This window comes from Lepisma saccharinum, chromosome 30, assembly GCF_977018435.1.
Source record: "Lepisma saccharinum chromosome 30, izLepSacc3.1, whole genome shotgun sequence".
In the NCBI taxonomy this organism is placed as follows: Eukaryota; Metazoa; Arthropoda; class Insecta; order Zygentoma; family Lepismatidae; genus Lepisma; species Lepisma saccharinum.
The window spans coordinates 34167834-34183601 of NC_139258.1; the positions used below are offsets into that span (position 1 = coordinate 34167834).

At 39.3% G+C, this 15768-nt stretch overlaps 1 protein-coding gene across 3 annotated transcripts in view; it reads right to left on the reverse strand.

The window, feature by feature from the left end:
- Positions 1-15768, reverse strand: part of LOC145981694 (uncharacterized) — a 159008-nt gene that overhangs the window by 38460 nt on the left and 104780 nt on the right. For 2 of the 3 annotated variants that reach the window (XM_083115090.1, XM_083115091.1), the window contains exons 21-25: positions 11640-11810; positions 8649-8765; positions 6670-6815; positions 3077-3220; positions 1066-1204 (exon numbers count right to left, since the gene is read on the reverse strand). In XM_083115090.1, the coding sequence (XP_082971216.1) occupies positions 1066-1204; positions 3077-3220; positions 6670-6815; positions 8649-8765; positions 11640-11810 (717 nt within the window). The remainder of the gene's footprint in view (positions 1-1065; positions 1205-3076; positions 3221-6669; positions 6816-8648; positions 8766-11639; positions 11811-15768) is intronic. The other variant, XM_083115092.1, reaches the window with a different exon arrangement.

The following is a 15768-nucleotide window of genomic DNA, read 5'->3' on the forward strand; positions in this document are numbered from 1 at the left end:
TCTCTGTTCTTTTATTTGATGAAGATACTGCCATGTTATTTAAAGCTGTATTTCTTTGCTGTTATAGCTGGACAATTCTGTCATGATCAACACTACATTTACAAAATATATTTTATAAATGTAATACAGGGTGATCGAAAAGTCCCCGAACCCAAACTTCAAAAATTTGTTTCGCCGGTCGTTATTATGATAATGTCAAAATTTCTGTGGAAGCTGGTTTGCGAGGGTCTTGGCTGTACATGACAGAAGAGATGGCGCTGGCGAGTGGCACTAGCAGTTGTGGCGAGGAAATAAACAATGAGCAGTGCTGGTAACAAAATAATCAGGTAAACCAAACCAACAGTTAACCTAAACTGTGACCCCACAAGAAAAAATCGGGTGTGGTTAAATCAGGTGATCTTGCTGGCCAAAGCCCTGATGAAATCAAGCGGTCATCAAAAATTTCACGCAGAACTGCCATGGTGGCATTGGACGTATGGCATGTTGCCCCGTCTTGTTGTAACCACACATCTCGTTCACCGGCGTACAAAAGCACGATAAACTGCTGTATAATGTCCTGGTACACAATAGGGATCACTCGGTTTTCGAAAAAAAACCTCCTCCACCGACAAACTCATCCTTGCAACTGGCGTGATTATTTTGTTACCAGCACTGCTCGTAGTTCATTTCCTCGCCACGACTGCTAGCGCCACTCGCCAGCGCCATCTCTTGTGTCGTGTACAGCCAAGACCCTCGCAAACCAGCTTCCACAGAAATTTTGACATTATCATAATAACGACCGGCGAAATTTTTTTTTGAAGTTTGGGTTCGGGGACTTTTCGATCACCCTGTACAAGCAAATTAAAGCAGCTGCTCAAAATAATGACAATGTAGCAAGATTTACTGCGGAAAATCTTTATTAAACCCTTCTCTTTCTTTTATCATTTCACTGTTCTGGTATTGGGCACGGCCATTAGTTATGGTGCTGGATAACAAGACGTCAACAAGAAATGTCTGATTTTTACATCTAATGAAATAGTAGCTCCGTTCCTTAAAATTAAAAGCATTGCAATGCACAAAACGTACCTGTGAATATCTTTCCGCACATTCATGACTTTCACAAAGTTATCTAACTCTTTCATTTGGCTTTGATATGTGATTAAGGTTGCATCAGGACTTGCTCCAGTAGACACCACAACAAGAATTGCTCCAATCAGAAGAGCACCTAAACGTACGTACAAATGAATCAAAAATCCACATTTTGAGAACACAGAAAAAATGCAAAAGTATATCCACCCGGCCAAAGAATGGACTTGAGGAAACCCAGACTATCCACCTCCAGTACAAGGGAGGGAAAAGCGGTGCTGCTACTGGTTGCTACACGTCTGATTTTGTCCAGTCGTACATGAAACCTCTTCCTGTCAACATGCCCCCTTCGCTCGCATTTCAGGGAGAGGCAGGGAATCGGAGACCCATTTGCTTGCTGTGCTGATGCAAGCATTAGGCTTCACCGTGCTTGACCTTGTTGAGGGCCCCACACGTTTCGAAAACGACTTGAAATGAAGAATTTGGCAATGCAGAATACCACAAGAATTTTCCCTCACCACGGTAACTGGACCAAGCCGATTGGTTCAGCAGATCATGTCACCCTCCCTGGCTTTTGACAGAAAAGACAAAAATAGAATTTCCAAGTCCATTCTTTGGCCGGAACCACTTTAACTGCGAGTATGGCTAATTTATACAATAAGTTTACAACTGAAAGCTGGAATTCGACACAAAAAGCCAACTCGCATCGCAAATCATTTTATGCTTGGATGAGCTCCAATATGACAGCCCGTAAATTGTAAGGGAATACAATAGCAGCTCTACATTCACTGCCCTGATGGATCCGTATAATTATATATGTGTGTGTGTGTGTGTGTGTGTGTGTGTGTGTGTGTCAGTGGCATTTGGCTCTGGGTGTGTAAATCATGTGTCAACGCCCAAAGGAAAGAATGAAATAAAGAATGAATCTTTCTTTTTATAAATAGACTGCGAAATTAGGATTTTGAATGTTTTTCTTTAATTTTCAATGTTTTCAACACCTAGTATTAAACAACCGCAGTGCGGGTCAGGCAAGCAGGTCATTGGCATGATTTATGATTTGGTTTATTTTACTTCGCATTTCTGCCACTTTTGGCTAATCGCAAAGATGAGAATGAGTGACAATATGATGAAATTGATGAAGTGACAGGGGCAGTTTTCAGTTATCCTACCATGAAGGAACTGGAAGAGCAGGGAGTGTGTGTGAAATTCTGTGAGAGATTGCAGAAAACATTCAGGGACATACAACATGTTACATGAAGCTTATGGTGAGGAATGTTTCAGTCGAACACAGTATTACAAATGGTACAGACATTTCAGATCGGGTTGAACCTCCAACGAGGATGATACAAAATCTAGATGCCCATCAACCTTTACCAACATTGATCATGTGGAAAGGGTGCGGGAAGTCATGCCTGAAAACCGTTGTCTCGTCGTACGTGAAGTTGTAACATTCTACGTTAACATCATGCAACGATTATGAGAAAAAGTGCAGCGCAATAGGCCACAGATGTGGCAGAACAAGTCCTGTATGGTTCATCACGATAATAAATGCTCATTCAGCACTTGTTGTGCAGGAGTTTTTGGAAAAGAACCAGACACCTTTTGTCCTACAACCAGTCTACTTCCCTGATTTGGCACGAGCAGACTTCTTCCTCCTCTCCTAGTTGAAATTAACCCTCAAAGGTCACAGATTCCAGACAACAGAAGAGGTCAAGGAGAATTTGCTACGGGACCAACACAGCATTCCGAAGCTGGAGTTCCAGCAGGTATTCCAGAACTGGAAGAAACGCTGAGAGCGGTGTGTGCACAGTGGAGGAGTATTGTAAAGGAGACAGGTCCAAATAGCTGGTGAATATTACCATTTTCTCGATTTTGTAAGTTTGGTTTCTTTTTGAACAGCCCTTGTATATTTGTGCACTTTTAGTAAACTATAAACAAAATAAACGCTAGAAAACTGCATCAGCATTTCAAGATCAACTAAAATTATTAGTCTTACTTAACCATAACTTACCTGACGTTACACAGAAAACGCAGAAGTACATTTCTCCGGCATTAGTCGCTGAAATGTCTCCAAAACCAACAGTGAAAGTTGTAACTGCAACCCAGTATACTGCAGTAATGTAAATTTCAGATGGAGATGATTTTTCAGCATAAGCTGTAAATAAACACATCACAAAGTTAAAAATAAGATAAGGGAGATTTCACACCAATTCGACAAGTGACACATGTCACATGTCAGTTGACTTCACCAATCAATTCAGACTTTTGTGGCCTCTCATGCCACTATGAGGGCTGTTCGGAAAGTTCTAAGAATCGGATAGAAAGAAACACAATATCAGAGTGATTGAGGTTTTACTTTTCAACATAATCTCCTCGAAGGTTAATGCACTTCTGCCAATGGCATTCCAATGCTTTGACACCAGCAGAATATGTGGATTCGTCCACGTCTGCAAAATAGCCTGTCACAACTGTCTTTGCCTTCTTTGGTGGCAGGGAATGTGCATGCTTCCACTGCTTGGACTGCTCTTTTGTCTCAGGCATGTAGTGATGAACCCAAGTTTCGTCCATAGTGACGTAATGCTGCAAAAACTCTTGAGGATTCCTCTGGAAAAGTGCCAAACAATCAGTGGAAGTCACTGCGCGAACGCATTTTGGTTCCGGTGTGAGCAGGCATGGCACCCATCTTGCCGAAAGCTTCCTCATCCCCAACCCTTCAGTGAGAATCTGGTGTACTCGGTCCACTGAGGAGATGCCCACTTCATGAGCTATCTCCCGCACTTTCAATCTTCGGTCAGCCAGCACCATATCATGGACTTTATCGATTGTTTCTGGTGTGATGGCGGTTGGCAGAAGTCCACTGCAGAGGTCATCTTCAACGCTGTCCTGTCCAAGCTTAAACAGTGTGGTCCACTTGCTAACAGTGGCAAATGATGGGACAGAGTCTCCCAACACTGTGTCCAATTTGGCTTTGATGGCTGTTGCATTTAATCCCTTCTTCACCAGAAACTTGATGACCACACAAACTTTCTTTTGTTCCATGTTGTCACGTCACTTGCACTTTTGCTCTTTCATCTGCCAATGGAAACCAAACTATTGGAAGAGTGGCGATGAAATTTTCCCTGCACGTTCAGAGCAGATGTATCCTTCTAATGCACATGCTTTTGTTCCGATTGCAATGCCATCTCTGACCGATTCTTAGAACTTTCCGAACAACCCTCATACATCATACAGTGTGAAATGTTGCTGTTGATTGGTTCGTTCCTAAGAAACATGTGTCGCATATCATTTATCCTTGTTGTCGCAATTAACCAAAAGTGGCAGAAAATCAACTCAGGATAACATAAAATACAATACAAATAAGGTAATGTTGATGAGGATGCATGGTTACAAACAGTATTGTGTTTTGTGTTTAACTCTGTATGCTTAGGTTTCTTCCATGGTTCTGTGTAGTTTAAAAGAGCCAATAAGATTTGAACTTTCAGCCCTCTCCCATGCGACGAAGGAGGAAGTATAAATATGGCCTCTGACAGAGGACAGGACAGAGAGTATGTGTGAAACGGATAGCAGAAGGGAGAGTGATCTTCGGTCTCCAGTGGCCTCCCATGAGAAAAAGCATTCCGAGGCGGTTAGCTTAGCTTAGCTTCCACTTGGCAGTTCTGCCGTGGGGTTCAAGTTAGAGAAATGTAAATAATGTAAATTAGAGAATTATTGGAAGAATCCGAGCCTTGTTTTCTTGAATTGTAAATAATTGTATAAAGCCCATTTTTGCGAGTTTTCAGCAATCACCCTGCAACATTAAATTCAGTAAGTTCTTGCCTGTGATTGATTCTTTGGTTTCGAGCACTTTGGTGAGGAACGGGATGGGAACCCAGGACTAACGAGCCTATTTAGTTGTTTATTTGGTTTTTTCCTGCCAGAAGCGGCCCGGTAAGGGTGGAGTGTTGCGAAACAGCATGGAGACTTCAGTGTGGAAATTCAAGAATGACATCCCAGAAGACATGGGGACATGTCACAGAGCTTGCCAAGGTTCAGCAATGAACTGTAGTGACACGTAAAAGTCCTGTAAATGAAATTTTCTGTAAAAAGAAATATTTTGTCCTTTAAAATATGCACCATGATTCCGAAGTGGTGCACAAATACCTCTTGCGAGAGTATTAAAAACGATAAGTGGCCAATCACGGAAGGAAATGTGCAAGGTCATAAGTTTTTGTTTGTGTGAGGTAGTGTAGTTAAATACCGTTAGGAGCGCTAGTAGTGCAGTCTCTCAAAATGGCGACATCGAATCAAGAGAAATCATCTTGCATGTTGGAATTTGCTCGTACAAAGTATATCGTGACAGTGCAGTGATTTATTTTTCGGGGGATACATCAAGGACATAGTGTATCTTTGAAGCAGTGGAGTCGATTTCTGAGGATATGCTGATATCTTGATGTCTGTCATGTCACCAATGGCGACCATATCAAGCACTTGTAATGATGAGGTAAGAAACTTGGATAATTGTATTTTCATTTCTTGTCAATATGGTTGCGGTGTGTCATTTCATATCGGAATAAATAAGATTTTATTTTTACACCATTACTTCTGAATCATTCTGGATTTCAACATAAGCCACTGCATCAAAAGGTCACATTCTCATGCTGTCACGGAAATATTCAAGTGCAAGTAGTTTTTATATTTTCCTGTACTAGTTCCAACAGTTTGTCCCCATTGTCAATAGAAGGCACCTGAGAGTAGTTTTCTGCATGCAATTGAACATACACATGTATACTAGCATGCAATTTTTTTATTGTACATCTGTACGCCATTCCTGCTGGAGTACTTAATTCATATACATTATAAGTTTTCCACAACTTTGTAATTCAGTCGAATGTATCGTTAAGGACTATAGACCTTAAAAATGTGCCCAAATAACTTTTAGAATAAATTTTGACATAATTTATCTTGGAATGACAATAGTGTTGAAAATAATGCAACTAGAGTAACAACGCATTTTAGGACACTGATAAATGTTATGAAGAAAGAATTGTCTGTCAGGGTAAGAAACTGTCCTTCAACTTGCTCAAATTCTCAAACTAAGTGTGCTTTAAGAAGATTTACCTCCCCCCACCCCCCCAAGAACACTGTAAATAAACTAAATGCATGGCCATGAAATTAGGTGGGGTGGCAAAAGTTCACACTGTTGCCATGTCTGAGCACAATTCTATGTGTTTGGAGGACATTGCCACAGAGTGCACGGGAACCAGCAACTTTTGTCCCGCTCTCGCTTTGTTTTTCCCATATGTGGCACCAGTGTAATTCTGCCCAGCCACCTATTTTTATGGCCATGCATTTAGTTGTCTACTGATTTTTTACCTCAAAGTCTCGGTTATTTCCACTTACAATTTTGTAAAACTTTGAAATGAATCAGGAAAATATTTTTAGAGCTATGGTGTTTGATTCAAGTTACAAAAAAATTAGATAATTCAAAGGTTTATAGAACATAAGTAATCAAGTGGATTAGAAAATGTTAAAATACCATATATAAAATTATTTCTAAATCAACAATATAAATGCAACAGAATGGAAGAAAATTAAAACTACACAATTGTAAAGCAACAACCTTACCCAGTTGACCAATCCAAGATCCTTCCGTACACTGCATTGAAACATTATGTGATGAATGATCCACGTAGAATTCACAAGTAAAGGAGACAATGAAACTCGCCAGGGCATTAATGTAGCAAATACTTAGAGGCACCCATTTTAGAAACCTTAAAGAAATACATAAAACATATATTTTAGGACAGATTCCACCCTTGTATTGAATATACTACTCCTTAACTGTTGACTTCAGACTGTTTTAGCCAAAGGGGATTTATACACTATCCACTATCCCTTATTAAGGACTAAACTCCAGGGTGCAACAGTAAGGTGAACAGATTTTTAAAACAACAAAACGGGACATTTTTTCAATTTTCCTGAAGGAAAAGGGGACGGCACATTTTAACATAAAAACTGCTCCATTATAAATACTTATGTTTGAAAACTAATTTAATAAATAAATATAATAAATATTTTGCCAATGAATGAATTTTCTTCAGTACATCATTTTTTTCAAATAACATTTTGTAAAAGTTTACACATGTGGGATTGAAGTTCACCTTATATATCCACATAGCTTTCAAAGTTTGTACGGAAAGAACATTCTTGTCACATGTCAACAAACCATTAATGTACGAAAACACTTGTTCAGTGAGGGCATTAGTTCCAGGTAAACGGAGACGAAACTCAAATATTTTTAAGAAAATTGTAATTTGGTACATTGCTGACATTGAAATGAGAAATAACCTAACAATGCTATAGTTCATAGTAGGAGGTGTAGTTGCAGTAATTCTATGCCAATACATTGTTGTCACAAGAAAGGACATTTTGACATTTCATTTTACATAAAAAAAAAAAAAAAAAAAAAAAAAAAAAAAAAAAAATCGGGCCAGACTAAAAAAAAAAAAGAAAGAAAGAAAAGTAACTGTCCCAGCAAATATGGGACGTCTGGTCACCTTACGCACTGTTGTCAGGGCTTGGCAAGTAATAATAACCCATGGCTCGACAGACCTCAAAAGGACCTGGGCCTATCTCCCAACTGCCAGTCTCCATCCCACGATCCTACCTAGAGATGTGGAGATCTTCAACCAGAAGTGGGGTGACATGCATCTAGATTTCCGAGACCGGGTTACGCTACTCACTCATAGCTTCCCAATTTCCTCACGATGGTGGGTTGCCACCGGTCCTATACAGAGACTGAACCAGTTGGACTCGAACCCATGCCGTCCCGAGGTCGGAGCCCAAAGCACAGTGCCTTAGATCGCACAGCGATGGAATAGGACGGGCCTGCCAAGTGGCTTTTCATTGGGTGACATGTGATCAGCACAATTAATCTCACCTCTGCCGTTTTCTGGCTTTTTACTTCTATTCAAGCAGGTCCCTAGTTGTTCTCGTCATGATGGGTTGACAATGAACGTTTGCCGCTCCCACTTGGAATCGAACCTAGGATCACTCACTCAAAGGTGAGAGCCCATTTGGCTACATGGAGACCTTAAGGACTATCATTGCTAACCTTTGATTTTATTTTCGCATCGCTTCATATTTTCTATTTTTACACTGACCTTAATGTGTACACTTTATCTTTGTTTGCCTAGTTATAGGAGAGAGGTTAGTTACTAAGGTTGACTGTGTTCATATTATTGGAAAAGGGACTCCCAATGGCATGATAATCAAGGGGTCCTGGGTTCAATACCCAGTGGAGGAACATGGCACAGTGGTTCAGATCCCAATTTAAACTGTAGGTCCAGTCCCGTATTCTTCCTGTGCATAAAGTGGACTTAAAGCAACAATTCAATCCAAGATTATCGGAAAAGATGAAAAAATATTATTTCAACTGATACTTAAAGCAAATATAGTCTCTCTCTCTCCCTCACTTTTTCACACACACACACACACACACACACACACACACACACACACACACAGATATATATATATTATGAAATTATGTTATTTTATATTAAGAAATATAATTTTATAATAATAAAGAAATAAATTATTACTTGAGAATATCAGATTGTTGTAAAATATCTTGTTCTAGGTAGGAAATACCAGAAATTAACCGACGCAACTGTAATTGTCTTGGCATTCGAAATATATTTTGCAAAAAAGACATGTGTCTAAAAAGAGAAACAAACATAAATGAATCAATAAATGTTCTAATTCAGCAAATTTAAATGTCAAGGTGGCATATTTAGGTGCACAAGTAGGTCTACTTCCTACTTCGATTTTCTAATGATTACTAATAATTTTCAATATTTTCACAGGTTCTAATAAATAAAACTAAATCATTTCAAAATACACTTCCTTGTAATGTATAAGATTTCTTTTTACATAGACATATTCATTAACACCCCTTCAGAATATCCAAAAAGCCAATTTGTCTGTTTACCATGGGGGAAAAATATGGTAATTTTATACCTATCTGTTGCCAGTCATTATTGATATGAGTGATATGGGATTGGCACAGACTGCCAAAAACCTAGGTTTGATCCCTGATTGAGGTAATGGAGAAAGGGGATCAGGGATACCCCAATGGGGAGCATTTTCCATGTCAACAAAAATAATTTTCATTACTACTATCACCTATCCCTTTTTTTGGCACTTGATATGTAAATATGATAATTTAATTTTAATGTTGTTACTACCACAAAGTAAATATGTCGCTTAACAAAAAATCACTAACATACACATGAAAACATGCAATTTTAGTAAAGCCACTGAAGTTCTGGAAACATTTTTATGTGTGAAGAAATTGTGTAATTTGTTTTATATTGTAATTTCTAGTTATTGTTCATTATAATGTTAATTTATCTCCTCTCAAAAGAGGCAGATTTCCTTGCAAATATATTTCCTGTTAACACATGAATCCAACAATAGACGGAATACCTCCCCTCCCCCTCCATCCCCCATTTCAAAAAAGAAAAAAGTTTAATATTTGTATGCTGCAAACACATGGTTATTCAAGCAGTAAATATCAATTTGGCCTGAAGATTGTTTTCCTTGTACAATTTAAGATACTTTTGTACATTACATTCTCTGTCCAAATACAAGATAATTTCCAATATATGAGGGGCAGTCAAATGAAAACTGAACACCCGCTACAAAGTGACATTGGAATTTGTTTTATTCAAAAGTAATTGCCACAAGTGTTAAGACATTTATCCCACTGGGAGACGAGACGATCATTCCAGTCTTGTACAAAGAGGTAGGTCGCTGACGGATCCACAACCTCACCCACTGTTGCACTTCCTCGTCTGAATGAAACCAACGTTCACGAATGTCTTTCTTCAGGTCACCAAAACTGTGGAAGTCACAAGGGGAAAGATTGGGGCTGTACGGAGGTTGTGCAAGAGTTTCCCAGGCAAATGTCTGAAGCTTATCCCTCACCAGATTGGCAGTATGGGGACGGGCGTTATCATGCAAAAGGATGATTCCGTCCTACAGCATTCCAGGGCGTTTTGACTTTATGGCACGTCGCAGTTTCTGCAACGTGTCTGCATAGCGCTGCCCATTGATTGTGGCTCCACGCTCTAGGAAGTCGACAAGCAGAGGGTCCTTGCAGTCGAAGGAGAAGCTCATCATGACCTTACCGGAACTTGTATGGACAGCCTTGGATTTCTTTGGCGGGGAAGAATCGATGTGTTTCCATTGTTGGCTTTGCCGTTTGCTCTCAGGCTCAAAATTGTGGCACCACGTTTCGTCACCTGTGACGATACGTGACAGAAACGCATACTCTTCCTCGTGGTACCGCTGCAAATGACTCAGATATGCAGTCATTCTGTCAATCTTTTGTCCCTCCGTAAGTTGATGCGGAACCCACTGCTCGCAAATTTTCCGGAACTGCAGGTGATCTTTGATAATGGCATGCACAGAGCCATGACTAATGCCAACCTGAACACGAATTTCTTCCTCTGTGATTCGTCGGTCTTCCCGGATCAGACCATCGATCCTCGCAATCACATCAGGCGTAATGGCTCGATGGGCCTGTCCCGGGTATGGATCACCTTGCAGTGATGTGCATCCTTCGCGGAATCTCTTCTGCCACTCGTGCACACTTTTCAGGGACATGCAGTGTTCGCCATACACTGCAGACATGCGACGATGAATTTCGCGTGTTCCAGCACCCTCAGCCACCAAGAAACGAACCACACCTCTCTGCTCTTCTTTGCTTGCCTCCATTTCCAATGCTGGACGAACACACTTTTCACTACGCTCACCTTCTGAGCAAGGACGAAGCAACTGTGTGGACCTGTGCGTTTTCACTATGCATTTCTCCTACCCTACCGATGGCAGTATCGATAAGTAACAACAGAGTTGCCAACTTTTGCGAGGAATGTGTTTTATGGTAGGTGTTCGGTTTTCATTTGACTGCCCCTCATACTTTTTTTTTTTTTTTTTTTGTAATGTAATTGTGAAACTTCATTCCATAAAGCATCAATTTTGTCCTTACTATGGTGGTCAGTCGAGGAATAATCATACAGTGGAGACTTTGCTTGCACCAGAACGATTAGCTTCTCTGGATAAAACTCCATTTCTAACCTTGACCTTACTGTCAAACCAATATAAAGTATGTGCTGTCAAACGATACAGTGGTGAGATACATGCAGTTTGTGCCCTCAAGAGAAAGGATTCGTGCATACACAGAGCATTTTGTTGCATGGCACTCCTCGTGAGACCAAATACCCTGGACCTTCATTGTTTTGTCGCAAACCATCCTAATGTGACTCGGTCAAATGTTGCATCCAGTTTGCGGTCGGCTACAAGAGCCTCATGTTTCATGTTGGATCTGGCCTAATGCATTCAGTGCTTGTACATTGCCTTTTAATTTTTTTCACTAAGGATGTCAATGCTATTGACATTACCGGGGATTCTGCACAGTGCTGCCACAACAAACACATTGCGGCAAGTTTGCATGCTTTATTGTCAAACCTTATACTTTAACTACTCACTAGAAAAAGAAGTTAACACAGACACATAAAAAAGTAACTTACAAAATATATCTCTTTTTTATATATTTCTTGAAGTACAGTATCCTCCCCATAGGAAAGCAACCTAGAACATCAATAATAAATCCTGATTTTAAATAATGAATTGCTGTTTTCAAGGGATGTCTGACCAGGATACCATGGAAGTTGAAATACCCCACGTGTAGTTGCAGATACCTGTAAGTGCATAAAATTTCTTTCAGATAAAAATTATATCCAGAATACAAGATATGCTTTACACTGAACAGATATAGAGAGAAAATGGTTTGTCAGGTCCATGCATAATGAATGAAATTTATCAGACAATATGAAACTATATTTCTCGTATCATGCTATCACTGCATGCTGATCTGTAGAGAAAGATGAGGTGATGTGATCAGCACCATGCTCTGGCCACTTTTATTACAGGTCCCACTTCTAACTTTCCAACTCTGAGGAAGGATCGAGGTTGATCAATTCATCTTAGGAAGACCCTGATACAGGGTTGAAATGTTACATGTTAAGTGTTTTTATATCTTAACCACTTGCCTGATTAACCCGAGCTATCTCGTTAAAATCGTACAACTGCAATGCACTTTTCTGCCTACCTGGACAGTCTCGTTTGAGCTTTAAAAGGTGTTAATTCCCATTTTGGCCACTAGATGGAAGGTGTAGATAGCTTGTTAAGGTACTCCTACCATCTACCAGATTCCCGTGGTACTTGTGGTCGTTGTGTCAGTGTAGTGCCAAAACTTACTGAGCGTTTTTGTGTTGTGAATACATTCCGTTCATGTTTTAGTGTTTTCCATCGTGTGAAGAACGACAAGATGAGTGACGATGAGCTTACAGACAACAGTATAGAGGAGGAGGAGGAAATTAATGAGTGGAAGTTATACAACAGTGGACAGTGTGTGTACTGACGAGACATACAGATAGTTGTGCTGGTGTACAGTCGCCTTCCAAAATCTTTGTTTTGGTATATGATTTGTTGGGACAAATTGACAATGGACAATTACTATAACGCACCACAACTTGCAGATCTGTTCATTTTGAAAAAGACATGTATTTGGAACACTGAAACACAGTACGAAAGATCTACCACAGGCTCTAAGAAGAATTGAAGTAGGTGAAGTAGTAGGGTTGCAATGCGGCAAAGTGACAGTCATGAAATGGAAAGATAAGAAGGATGTGACATTGTTGTCAACCATCCATTCTGTTCAAATGGTAAATGTAACACAACGTCACGAAGAAAAAATTAAACCACGAGTGGTAGTCGATTACGACAAAATGGGTGGTGTTGATCAGCATCTTGCTTTGTATGCCACACCAAGGAAGCTTGGCAAAAAGTATTACAAGAATATTTTCTTTTATCTGTTGGATCTGTCTCTTTGGAATTCATACGTGGTTTACACCAAGACAGGTGGAACAAAATCGTACCTTCAGTTCCAAATGGAAATTGTGAGTGACATTATCAAGCAGTACCATTCAGATGGCATGCTTCCATCAAGTAGCAGACCTCCCAACACCCCACCGCCTGTCTGGACGACACTTCCCTGAATACCATCCCCCGATGGATAAGAAGCAAAACCCAATGAAACAGTGCACCGTGTGTTGCAGAGTTTGGGATGCGAGAGGAAAAAAGATTAATTGTGAGTCAAGATACTATTGCCCAGATTGCACTCTGTGTTAGCCCATGCTTTTGGGTTTATCACACTGTGGTTAGCATTTGATGCGAGACAGTATGTGTGATAGTCTGTAAACTCGGACAACATTAAAATGAGAAGGCATTTTTATTTTCCACAGTTTATATGAAATTTTCAAACATTTGTAGTACTTTCCATGTATGTACGAGTTAACTCGGGTTAATAATTATGGAGGTTTTTTGAATAGTTTTGTAACCTTATTTGACCCCAAAAATAGAATTTCGTTACTGTTCCTTAATTGCCAATATCGGTACATTACAAACACACAATAAAAAAAAATGTGTAAAATATGGACCATTTTTGGGAAAATGTGTCAGGCAAGTGGTTAATAAACTGCCTTGGTCAGCAACTTAGTGTTTTTAATATGGAAACAAGGCTTAATTATATTACAAAATACTTGGATAACCAAAAAAGAGGTATTTTCATGTATTTCTTCAGTTATTGATAGATTACTTGACATTAATCGTTGACTTACGTACATTAGCAGACCAATCGGATAGCACTCATAAAGAGAATTCATGTACACAATTCTACATTCACCTTTACTATAGGTCTAAATTGGTACAGGATTGAAAATGGAATTCCAAGAATTCCAGTCCAAACCTTGGCTGTGTATGTGACATAATATTGACTAACATTTCAGCAAATTATTTAAAAAATTAAATTCCTTGTAGATGTAGGCACATGCAAAAAAAAAGTGAAAATGTTCAAATTGGAAGCTAATAACATGTAACTGTATTAGGTTCCTCATAAAAATTAAAACACCTTGTTGGCAGGACCGGATTTAACTCTTTGCTGCCCCTAGGCCAAACAAGCTCTGTCGGCCCCCATACAGTTTATCAAGTATGAAAAAAATATTATTTTCTACATTACTCTTTTTACTATTAACGGCATGCAGTATTAATTGAATGATAGTTACATACAGAAAATGAAACAAAGCGATATGACATATATTATATAAATTACATTTTAACGTTTACTTTGTTTTTCAGAGAAGACTTTTATTTTTACTTCATTTAAGTGATAGGACACTTTCCTCACTTTCTTCCTGATTACCTTTCTGTATAAAAAAAGAACTGACTTTCGGAACCTTTCTCAGAAATGCTTCCTGCTCTTCATCTTTCTCCACTTTTCTCTTTTTGTATTGTGACCCACTGAGTCTTAGTCTTTGATCACTCATAATGAGCAATGTGAAGTTTTAAACTTACCCCAACAAACGCACGTCGGACACTGACACAGGCGAGACGTGACACACCACCTACTTCTTGAATAATATTCTCGAGCAACTAACAGAAGAATGGTACAATGCGAAACCCCTTCAATAATTCTTGCACCGACAGTTTTATTCTCAGCAATTCAACGCGAATCTCATGCTTTTGATATGCAGGCAATGCCGGCAGTAACAAGGAACGGCGTTCCTGGAATGCAGCCAAGCCGATGTTGTCTTTCAAAAGAAAGCGGCAGGCTCCACGTTCTTGCCTCAATCGCCGACCCGGCTCAGCACAATACTGTACATTCGAAACAACAACGTCGGTAAATAAAACAACAAATTAGTAAACTAGTTCCAAGCCCTGCTAGCCTATCTCTCTTAAGAAATATTCTTCGTTAACTTATATTTACAATACAACTACATTAAGTCATTCCATTCGTGTGTCCGGTGAAAAAAAGAGGCAATCCAAGAATTAGGTATTCCTTATGAATTTAAAACAAACAATCGTGCTGCCCCTACCAAAGTGCCACTCTAGGCCTGGGCCTATGAGGCCTATTGGGATATCCGGGCTTGCTTGATGGTAGAGAGCGTTGAATGATTAGAATGGTTGTCGCCAATGATTCCAAGGTTCAAAGCCCTGCCTGGGTGTGTGTGGCACCTCATAAACTTCAAGTAATCATCACTCATCTTTCTGTTCACAGATTACAGGTTCAGAAAGAAAGTAAAATAAGAAAAAATACAAAGAGTATATACTTCATAAAGTGACGCCTTATGTGCTATTCTCTTCTCAGTTTCTCTGATTTTATAGCTTCCTCAATTTCCATCACTATAAATTGTTCTATTCTTATAGCTTTTCTCATTTCCAATCATTATTGATTGATAATAAGGATGAGCCGATATGAAATTTTGGCCGATACCGATAAAGTATGGATGTAAAATTTACTGATAACCAATATTCCACCGACCTGATATAAAATTCCAAATGGTTTTGAAGAACCTAAATAGTTCATAGACCTCCTTAATAAATGTTTGTTTCCAGGTGACTGTAGACATTTACTTTTTTAAAAAGTAGGGCATGGAGATTATCCATACAAATTACAACAAAATGGCAGAATTTTGCACCAATATCAGATTGGTAAAATAATCGGTAATTTGACCAATATGCCTATATCGGCTGATACCAATAGAGTACCGATTAATCTGTCCCATCCCTAATTTATAAACTTCTGTAGTTTTAGTCACT